The sequence below is a fragment of the Elephas maximus genome, chromosome 4, assembly GCF_024166365.1.
Source record: "Elephas maximus indicus isolate mEleMax1 chromosome 4, mEleMax1 primary haplotype, whole genome shotgun sequence".
Taxonomy (NCBI): domain Eukaryota; kingdom Metazoa; phylum Chordata; class Mammalia; order Proboscidea; family Elephantidae; genus Elephas; species Elephas maximus.
The window spans coordinates 116,319,783-116,331,170 of NC_064822.1; the positions used below are offsets into that span (position 1 = coordinate 116,319,783).

General features: G+C 43.8%; 2 protein-coding genes across 5 annotated transcripts in view; both read right to left on the reverse strand.

The window, feature by feature from the left end:
• The window catches only part of STAT2 (signal transducer and activator of transcription 2), a 30,802-nt gene extending 21,772 nt beyond the window's left edge, over positions 1–9,030 (reverse strand). For all 4 annotated transcript variants that reach the window (XR_007517228.1, XR_007517229.1, XR_007517230.1 and 1 more), the window contains exon 1: positions 8,828–9,030. The gene's annotated coding sequence lies outside the window, so the exon portion shown is untranslated. The remainder of the gene's footprint in view (positions 1–8,827) is intronic.
• On the reverse strand, positions 8,555–10,913 carry APOF (apolipoprotein F). Its single transcript, XM_049884958.1, has 4 exons — positions 10,094–10,913; positions 9,105–9,266; positions 8,828–8,964; positions 8,555–8,668 (listed from the first exon to the last, which is right to left on the reverse strand). The coding sequence occupies exons 1-4, from the start codon at positions 10,911–10,913 to the stop codon at positions 8,555–8,557; spliced, it is 1,233 nt and encodes a 410-aa protein (XP_049740915.1).
• Between the last annotated feature and the right edge of the window lie 475 nt (positions 10,914–11,388).

The window sequence follows — 11,388 nt, forward strand, 5'->3', positions numbered from 1 at the left end:
GTTTTATGACCTAATATGTGGTCTATTCTAGAGAATGTTCCATGTGTGCTAGAAAAAAAGTATACTTTGCAGCAGTTGGGTGGAGAGTTCTGTATAAGTCAATGAGGTCAAGTTGGTTGATTGTTGTAATTAGGTCTTCCGTGTCTCTATTGAGCTTCTTACTGGATGTCCTGTCCTTCTCCGAAAGTGGTGTGTTGAAGTCTCCTACTATAACTGTGGAGGTGTCTATCTCACTTTTCAGTTCTGTTAAAATTTGATTTATGTATCTTACAGCCCTGTCATTGGGTGCATAAATACTTAATATGGTTATATCTTCCTGGGCAATTGTCCCTTTTATCATTATGTAGCGTCCTTCTTTATCCTTTGTGGTGGATTTAAGTTTAAAGTCTATTTTGTCAGAAATTAATATTGCTACTCCTGCTCTTTTTTGCTTATTGTTTGCTTGATATATTTTTTTCCATCCTTTGAGTTTTAGTTTGTTTGTGTCTCTAAGTCTAAGGTGTGTCTCTTGTAGGCAGCGTATAGACGGATCGTGTTTCTTTATCCAGTCTGAGACTCTCTGTCTCTTTATTGGTGCATTTAGTCCATTTACATTCAGCGTAATTATAGATAAGTATGTGTTTTTTTTTTTTTTTTTTATGTGTTTAGTGTTGTCATTTTGATGCTTTTTATGTGTGTGGTTGACAATTTCATTTTTCCACTTACTTTTTTGTGCTGAGATGTTTTTCTTTGTAAATTGTGTGTTCCTCATTTTCATAGTATTTGACTTTATGTTTTTCTTGGTTTTTATTTTGAGTTATGGAGTTGTTATACCTCTTTGTGGTTACCTTATTATTTACCCCTATTTTTCTAAGTAAAAACCTAACTTGTATTGTCCTATATCGCCTTGCATCCCTCTCCATATGACAGTTCTATGCCACCTGTATTTAGTCCCTCTTTTTGATTATTGTGATCTTTTACATATTGACTTCAACGATTCCCTGTTTTGAGCATTTTTTTTTTAATTAATCTTAATTTGTTTTTGTGATTTCCCTATTTGAGTTGATATCAGGATGTTCTGTTCTGTGATCTTGTGTTGTGCTGGTATCTGATATTATTGGTTTTCTGACCAAACAATTTCCTTTAGTATTTCTTGTAGCTTTGGTTTGGTTTTTGCAAATCCTCTAAACTTGTGTTTATCTGTAAATATCTTAATTTCGCCTTCATATTTCAGAGAGAGTTTTGCTGGATATATGATCCTTGGCTGGCAGTTTTTCTCCTTCAATGCTCTGTATATGTCATCCCATTGCCTTTTTGCCTGCATGGTTTCTGCTGAGTAGTCTGAACTTATTCTTATTGATTCTCCCTTGTAGGAAACCTTTCTTTTATCCCTGGCTGCTTTTAAAATTTTCTCTTTATCTTTGGTTTTGGCAAGTTTGATGATAATATGTCTTGGTGTTTTTCTTTTTGGATCAATCTTAAATGGGGTTCGATGGGCATCTTGGATAGATATCCTTTTGTCTTTCATGATGTCAGGGAAGTTTTCTGTCAGCAGATCTTCAACTATTCTGTGTTTTCTGTCCTCCCTCCCTGTTCTGGGACTCCAGTCCCATGCAAGTTATCCTTCTTGATAGAGTCCCACATGATTCTTAGGGTTTCTTCATTTTTTTTAATTCTTTTATCTGATTTTTTTTCAGCTATGTTGGTGTTAATTCCCTGGTCCTCCAGATTTCCCACTCTGCATTCTAATTGCTCGAGTCTGCTCCTCTGACTTCCTATTGCATTGTCTAATTCTGTAATTTTATTGTTAACCTTTTGGATTTCTGAATGCTGTCTCTCTATGGATTCTTGCAACTTATTAATTTTTCCACTATGTTCTTGAATAATCTTTTTGAGTTCTTCAACTGTTTTATCAGTGTGTTCCTTGGCTTTTTCTGCAGATTGCCTTATTTCATTTCTGAGGTCATCCCTGATGTCTTGAAGCATTCTGTAAATTAGTTTTTTATATTCTGTATCTGATAATTCCAGGATTGTATCTTCATTTGGGAAAGATTTTGATTCTTTTGTTTGGGGGGTTGTAGAAGCAGTCATGGTCTGTTTCTTTATGTGGTTTGATATCGACACTGACTCCGAGCCATCACTAAGATATTGTAGTAATTTATTCTATATTTGCTCACTGAGTCTTATCTTGTTTTGTTTTCTTTCAATATACGTGGATGGGCTACTAGATTGTGCTGTCTTAATTGTTGTAGCCCTTGACTTACTTATGACCTATTACCAGCTGGTTTGGGCTGTTACCAGATATATATGCCTGAGTCCATTCACTATTCTTGAGTAGAATCTGATTTTGGGTCATCAAGTGTGTGATGCACCCTGTCGCCTATCCACCTTGAGAAGTAGTGGTGATAGTTGTGTGCACCAGATTCTAGTAGCAGCTGGGGTTCACACTCCAGAGGGGGCAGGATGCTGACAGGCTTTCCCCAAGTGTCAGTGAGGTAGGTGTGTCTCTATTCCTAAAGCACCTTGGTGGGTGGGCTCTGCAGCTGTACCTTAGGCCCCCAGGGCAAGTACCTCTACAGATTGGTAGGTGTCACCCTCCTTAGACCCCTAAGGCAGGAGGCTAGGTGGTCTGGGGGGAGCTTCAGCCCTCAGTTCCCTGTTGTGGGTCAGTGAGGGCTCTGTTGAATACGCACAGATATCAGACCTGGGAAACTTGTCTTTCCAGTAAATCCACTTAAAAAAAATGCAGTCAGATCCCTACCAGAAATGCCTTTGCATTATAATAGCCACCTTGTTCCCTGTAGGGATGAAAGCCCGAGACTGTGGATCACTTATGCTTGGCTGGAGCTGGTTCTGTGTTTTTAGTCCAATTAGGGAAGGATTTTTGGTCCCTGGGTTTTTTGTGGTTGCTTCTCTCAGGCCAGAAGAATGGGTTAGGAAAAGACCAAAAAAAAAAAGAAAAGAAAAAGCGCGGAGCAGTTCTCCCTCTGGCTCAGGAAATTCCAATGTTAATGAAGCCGCCTAGGAAGGGGGGGGCGGGTTCAGAAAAACAGGAGAGAGTAGCACCCCGGAATATAGACATAGTTACTTATCTTGCTTGGGATGATTGTTTTATCTGAGATTCCGGAGGGGCGCGTTGCCTGTGTGCGCTGGCTGGGTAGAGATTGCCCCCGAGGGTCAGGCCCCTGTCCCGTGCTTGAGCTGTCTCAGAAGCCGCAATCAGTTCCTCTGCTGCCGGTCCAAAGCCCCACGCCAAGGTTCCCCGGCTGGGACGCTGCACTCCCGGCTCCAAAAACAGTCGCTGCCTCCCGGCGACTTCCCCTCCCGCCAGCCGCGTCGCCCCCCCGCCCGCGCTGACTGGCTGGGCCCCCTCCCGAGGTCAGTTCAGGGGGGTAGGGTTGTGCCCCGTGTTTGTGCCGTCACAGGATGTTGTGCTCAGCTCCCCTGCGCCCAGTCCAAAGCCCGGCGCCAAGGTTACCTGACTGGGACGCTGACTCCAGGCTCCGAAAACAGTCACTGCTTCCCCGTAGTTGTTCGTTCACGGTCTCTGTCACTCAGGTCAACTCTTTAAATCTGTGTTTGTTGGTCAGGGTTCGTAGATTGTCATGTATGTGATCGATTCACTTGTTTTTCCAAGTCTTTGTTGCAAGAGGGATCCGAGGTAGCGTCTACCTAGTCAGCCATCTTGGCCCCCCCCCAAAGCTTTTTTAGGCACTAAAATTTCCTTGGAGATAAGGAAAGTCTGCCCTATAAACTGCCCTCTGTGTAGAAAGGGAGAGTTTCATTCTAGAAGATGTCTGTCTACCATACAAGAGGTCACTCAGTCCCTAAGGCTGTGCCTGACTCTATTTTAACGCATCTTCATGCCCCTCCTCCCTGCCCTGACCACAGCATCAGTCTCACTCAAACCACTTGCAATTTCTAAAAATACTTTTTTTAATTGTGGGAAAATATATATGTAACACATTTGCCAACTCGACATTTTTTACATGTACGATTCAGTGACCATCATCCATACCTGTTACCAAAATTTCCATCACCATTAACAGATACTCAATGCTGCCTAAACAATGATTCCCCCTTTCCCTCTCCCTCCTGCCCTGGGAGGAGCCCTGGTAGCATAGTGGTTAAAGTGCTTGGCTGCTAACCAAGAAGTCAGTGATTCCAACCTACCAGCCACGCCATAAAAAGAAAGATGTGGTAATTGGCTTCTGTGAAGATTTACAACCTTGGAGACCCTACGGGGCAGTCTACTCTGTTTTACAGGGTCACTATGAGTGGGATTCGACTCAATGGCAGTGGGTTTGGTTTTCTTACACCTGGTAACCACTAATAACCTTTGGTCTCTATGCTGTTGTTGTTGTTAGGTGCCGTCGAGTCAGTTCTGACTCACAGTGACCCTATGTACAACAGAACAAAACACTACCCAGTCCTGCACCATATTCACAATCATTGTTATGCTTGAGCCCACTGTTGCAGCCACTCTGTCAAACCATCTCATTGAGGGTCTTCCTCTTTTTCCCTGACCTTCTACTTTACCAAGCATGAAGTCCTTCTCCAGGGACTGATCCCTCCTGATAACATGTCCAAAGTATGTGAGATGAAGTCTCGCCATCCTTGCGTCTAAGGAGCATTCTGGCTGTACTTCTTCCACAACAGATTTGTTCCTTCTTTTGGCACTCCGTGGTATATTCAATATTCTTCACCAACACCATAAATCAAAGGTATCAATTCTCCTTTATCTTTCTTATTTATTGTCCAGCTTTCACATGCATATGAGGCAAATGAAAACATCATGGCTTGGGTCACCCGCGCGCCTGAGTCCTCAAAGTGACATATTTGCGTTTTAACACTTTAAAGAGGTCTTTTACAGCTGATTTGCCCAGTGTAATGTGTCATTTGATTTCTTGACTGCTGCTTCCATGAGTGTTGATTGTGGATTCAAGTAAAATGAAATCCTTGACATCAATCTTTTCCCCATTTATCATGATGTTGCTCACTGGTCCAGTTGTGAGGATTTTTGTTTTCTTTATGTTGAGGTGTAATCCATACTGAAGGGTGTAGTCTTTGATCTTCATCAGTAAATGCTTCAAGTCCTTTTCAGTTTCAGCAAGCAAGGTTGTGTTATCTGCATAATGCAGGTTATTAATGAGTCTTCTTCCAATCCTAATGCCATGTTCTTCATTACACAGTCCAGTTTCTCACATTATTTGCTCAGCATACAGATTGAATAAGTATGGTAAAATGATACAACCCTGACGTACACCTTTCCTGACTTTAAACCACAAGTATCCCCTTGTTCTGTCCAAACGACTGCCTCTTGATCTATGTACAGGTTCCACATGCGCATAATTAAGTGTTCTGGAATTCCCATTCTTCACAGTGTTATCCATAATTTGTTATGATCCACATAGTCAAATGCCTCTGCAGAGTCAATAAAATGCAGGTAAACATATTTTTGGTCTTCTCTGCTTTCAGCCATGATCCATCTGATATCAGCAATGATATCCCTCATTCCACGCCCTCTTCTGAATCCAACTTGACTTTCTGGCAGTTCCCTGTCGATATACTGCTGCAGCCACTTTTGAATGATCTTCAGCAAATCTTTACTTGTGTGTGATATTAATGATATTGTTTGATAATTTCCTCATTCCATTGGATCACTTTTCTTTGGAATAGGCATAAACAGGGATCTCTTCCAGTTAGTTGGCCAGGGAGCTGTCTTCCAAATTTCTTGGCATAGATGAGTGAGCACTTCCAGCCCTGCATCCGTTTGTTGAAACATCTCAATTGGTATTTTGTCAATTCCTGAAGATTTGTTTTTCGCTAATACCTTCAGTACAGCTGGGACCTCTTCCTTCAGTACCATCAGTTCCTGATCATATGCTACCTCCTGAAATGGCTGAATGTCAACCAATTCTTTTTGGTATAGTGACTCTGTGTATTCTTTCCAACTTCTTTTGATGCTTCCTGCATTATTTAATATTTTCCCCATAGACTCTTTCAATATTGCAACTCAAGGCTTGAATTGTTTCTTCAGTTATTTCAACTTGAGAAACGCCGAGCATGTTCTTCCCTTTTGGTTTTCTAACTTCGGGTCTTTGCGCATGTCATTATAATACTTTGTCTTCTCGAGATGCCCTTTGAAATCTCCTGTTCAGCTCCTCATCACTTCTTCTGTTTGTTTTAGCTACTGGACACTCAGGAGCCAATTTCAGCATCTCTTCTGACATCCTTTTTGGTCTTTTCTTTCTTTCCTGTCTTTTTAATGACCTCTTGGTTTCTTCATGTATGATGTCCTTGATGTCATTCCACAAATTGTCTGGTCTTTGATCATTAGTGTTCAACATGTCAAATCTATCCTTAGAAAGGTCACTAAATTTAGGTGGGATATACTCAAGGTCATACTTTGGCTCTTATGGACTTGTTCTAATTTTCTTCAGCTTCAACTTGAACTTGCATAGGAGCAATTGATGGTCTGTTCCGCAGTCAACCCTGGCCTTGTTCTAACTGAGGATATTGAGCTTTTCCATCGTCTCATTCCACAGATGTACTCAATTTGATCCCTGTGTATTCCACCCAGCAAGGTCCACATGTATAGTCGCCATTTATGTTGGTGAAAGAAGGTATTTGCAATGAAGAAGTCATTGGTCTTGCAAAATTCTATCATGCAATCTCCAGTGTGTTGTTTCTACCACCAAGGCCCTATTTTCCAACTACCAATCCTTCTTCTTTGTTTCCAACTTTTGCTTTTCAATCACCAGTAATTATCAACGCATCCTGATTGCATGTTCGATCAATTTCAGACTGCAGAAGATGGTAAAAATCTTCAATTTCTTCATCTTTGGCCTTGGTGGCTGGTGCATAAATTTGAATATTAGTCGTGTTAACTGATCTTCCTTGTAGGTATATGGATATTATCATTGATAGTGCTGTACTTCAGCATAGGTCTTGAAATGTTCTTTTTGACTATGAATGCAACACCATTCCTCTTAAAGTCGCCATTCACAGCATAGTAGACTATATGATTGTCCAACTCAAAACGGGCATGCCAGTCCATTTCAGCTCACTAATGCCTAGGATATCAATGTTTATACATTCCATTCCATTTTTGACAATTTCCAATTTTCCCAGATTCATACTTTGTACATTCCACGTTCTGATTATTAACGAATGTTTGCAGCTGTTTCTTCTCATTTTGAGTCAGCAAATGAAGGTCCAGAAAGCTTGACTCCATTCATGTCATTAAGGATGACTCTAGTTTGAGGAGGCGGCTCTTTTCCAGTCGTCTTTTGATTGTTTTCCAACCCTGGGGGCTCATCTTTCAGCACTGTATCAGACAATGTTCTGCTGCTATTTATAAGGTTTTCACTCGCTAACTCTTTTCAGAAGTAGACAACCAGTCCTTCTTCCTAGTCTGTCTTAAGCCTGGAAGCTCAGCTGAAACCTGTATGCTATGGGCAACCCTGATGGTATTTGAATACCAGTGGCATAGCTTCCAGCATTACAACAACACACAAGCCCCTACAGTACAACAACAAACTGACAGATGCTTGGTCTCTGTACATTAGCCTGTTCTAGCTATTTCAAATAAGTGGGATAAGTATTTGTCCTTTTCTGACTGATTTACTTCACTCAGCATAATGTTTTCAATCTAAAAACCTTCTACGACCTCTGTTAATCTCCGATTCTCAACGTGAATTATCAACTTTGTGAATAACCCAGAAATTTCACTAAAAACTGGCTTTTTCTGTCACCAAGCAGGCTGGGTCGTACATCTTTCTTCCCACCTTTTCCTGTCCACTGCATCTGATGTCTTTTTGGTGAACTACAACTTATTCTTGTTGCAGCCTAAGCCTAACAAAATAGAATAAAGCAAGCCCATCTGTGATCTAAAAAGTCATATGATTTTATTACAAGGCAAGGAAAAATGTTTGAGATGGGAGAGATTCTCCTCCACCAGCATGAATCAGCTGCCATTCTACCTTGTAAATAGGTACAGGGAAGGGGAGGGACTGAGCAGGGGCTCCTATTTTTCATTTTAACCCTTTTAGCAGTGCTTGACTTTTTTTTTTTTATTAATTTGACTGTGGTAAAATATACATAACAAAAAAATTGCCATTTTAACAACTTTTTGTGTACAATTCGGTGACATCAGTTATGTTCACCAAGTGCTTGGCTTTTTAAACTATGTACCTGCATTACTTTTAAGAAAGAAAATATGAAGAGTTTTCAGTTCTCAAGGAAGTAATCAGCTGAAATTAAAAGAGCAAGGCAGCCAGTAAACTAATTATGAAAGAAAACCTGGTCTCCCCATATGGACCGCAAACATTGTGAGGTGAAGGGCTGTTAACATTTTACTTTTCCTCCAATATCTCTCACTCTCTTAGGCACATATTTATGCTCAATAAGTTTTTCTAAAAGGAACGGAATTTTCTTTGTGGCCTTAGGCAAATCATTTCGCCTTTCTGTGCCTTATACTTTTTACGTAACAAATAAGGATAAACCGTATGCACTTTTGTACTTTTTTTTTGTGAGAATCAAAAATGATGCACACAAAAAATAATAATGCAGATCAGAAGGTAAAAGCGTTGGCTGAGACAGTGAACTTATGCAATAATGCCAGGTTCTGGGCCTCGGAGGCTGCAGGAGAATTGCAGGAGGGGGGCACTAGGGTTTGGGAGCTAGGCTGGACAAGAGCGGGAAATACAGGGCAGAGCAAGTGACGGCTCCTCTTTCAACCTCGGGACAGAAGCTGCCCCCTCCAGTGTGTAACCCCCATGGCTTCTCTCCCTTCGCAGGGAGGAATCCGTGCCCCCATCCCCTCCCGCCCTCTCAGAGCCGGTACCTGATTGGGGTCGCAGTCCCCGCTCCCACCGGTGGCTGTTGTCGAGGCCCCCCGTCCCCAGAGCGAGCTCTGCACCAGGACCTCCCGCCCAGTCGTCAGCTTCGGTCCAACCCTGCTTAGCGGGCTTCGGTGGGCGGCTGAACCCGGAACTCGCGATTCCCAGCCGGGCACCAGGACCCTAGCTGCCACTCAACCAAGCCCATCCTTGGCTCCCCTAGGCTGCGAGCTCATTGGTGCCGCCACAACTCCGCCCCCTCTGTGGGAACCGAAACCACACCTTCAGCTCCCGCGATTGGGGGGAAAGCTCGAGTAAGCCCCGCCCCGTACCCGCGGAGGGAAGGAATCCAATTAATGGAATAGCCCGAAACAGCTGATTTCCGAGAATCTGAGTCCCGGCCGCGGAAGCGAGACTGGCCCAGGACCCTGGGGGCTTTAAGGGCTGGGTACAAAGAGGTGGGACCGGAATTTCGGTGTTTAGAGGTTGGAGTCCTGGTGGCACAGTGGTTAAGAGTTCAGGCTGCCAGCCAAAAGGTCGGCAGTTTGAATCCACCGCCACTCTTTGCAAACCCTCTGTCCTCTAGAGTCACGAGGAGACAGCCCGAATCGACTTGATGGCAACGGGTTACCCTTTTACTGAGGGTGCCTTGCTAAGCACTTTAGATTCATTGTACCACTTCTCACTTCCACGGCAACCAATCGAGGTGAGAATCATTATCTCCATTTTAGAGATTGAAAAACTGAGCTTCGAAAAAGACGTTGCTTGTCAGTGATGACAGAAGCACAAACATGTGGAATCTGGATCCAAAGCCAAATCCTTAGACTCCAAATTCCAAACTTTTTGATTCCTACATTTTACAGCACTGCCTTCCTCCTGAATAATGAACCCGATATTTAGAATTTGATCACACACATAGAAATTGTCAGAATATTAGATTTATTCCTTCTGTTTGTTGTTGTGTGCCTTCCAGTTGATTCTTGACTCACAGTGACCCCCATGTGATAGAGTAGAACTGCCCCAGAGGGTTTTCTTGGCTGTAATCTTTAGGAAAGCAGATCCCACGAGCCACTGGGTGAGTTACAACCGCCAACCTTTTAGTTATCATTGCCCCACCAGGGCCCCTTTCTTCTGTGTCTACAACCTTCTTATAGCCCAAGACTCCCAGCCTCAGCGTCTAAGTAATGGATCTTGAGTGGGCCCCACCTCCCATGGGAAACTGAACTTAACTACCTCTGACACCTCTGAGGCCATAGTTGTTGTCCACCCACCAGACCACTCATATCTGTGATGCCCACTAAACTTTTCTCTAGTCTCTGGTTGGGGGGTGTTTGTCTCTTTCTCATAGTAATACTGGATCAACCTCTCAACCCCAACCTTCACTGCAGGCTTAAGTGCAGAGTTGATCAACAGTCCTGCTGGGCCCCCTGATAGCCCTGCCATGGTCACCAGAAGGTCATAACCCAGGTCTATGGCTCCATCTTGGCCTCGTTCCTTGGCCTTTTCCAAGCAGTTCTGAGCAGCATAGTACAAAGCTGAACCCAGGTTGTAGTAGGTTCCCACCATCGGCAACCAGCGGAGTACACTTTGCACACTCTGCTCCTGCTCCTGCTCACAGTCCTCGGTGGAGAGGAAGCGCCGGGCTCTGTCTGGGCCTGGCTGCTCCCTGGCCAGTAGCTGCACAGCAGAGATTAGGGCCTCCACTGATGCTTCACCCTGTATGCTTCCGCCTTTCTGGAGCCCTTGGAGATGGCGGTTGAGGAGCTGTGTGGCTTTCACACCTCCCAGGCGGTAGAGCTGACGCTCCACAGTCCAGGCATAAGTCTGGCAGCCAGCCTCCTCGAGGGCATTCCTCAGTGCCAGGCCTATCAGGAACCTGGGCAGAGGGGCCATGTGGGTGAAGCCAGGCAGGGACTTCGGGAGCAGTAGCTGGCAGAACAAGAAGTCTGAGGAGGGTGGCTGGGATCCCAAGGAGGTAAGGCGCATCGAGGCCTTTGTCTGGGTTCCATATGAAATGGCATCTACCACATGCAGCGGGAGGTAGCAAAGAAGCAGTGCAACTGGCATCATGACGAGCCTGAGGCCACCCATGCCTGGAACAGAGCACGCTGGAGTGAGAAGAAGCCCAAAACACCGAAAACATTTCCCTAAGTGCTGTGATCTGAAAGGAACCTAGGACTTGGGGGACCTCTCATCTATCACCTCCAAGCTTCTCTTCCTTTTAGATAAAGACCTAGGAAATGGGAAATGGGACCCAATTGTTCCCATCTGGCCTCCCCCATTTTCAGGTCACCAGGGGCTTCCTCTGCTTTACTTTCACCCACTTGTAAACCCAAAGTCAAACCCCTTGCCATCTAGTCAATTCCGACTCATGGCGACTCCATGTGTTACACAGTAGAACTCTGCTCCATAGAGTTTTCTTTTTTTTTTTTTTATAATTTTTATTGAGCTTTAAGTGAACGTTTACAAATCAAGTCAGTCTGTCACATATAAGCTTACATACACCTTACTCCATACTCCCACTTACTCTCCCACAATGAGTCAGCCCTTCCAGTCTGTCCTTTCG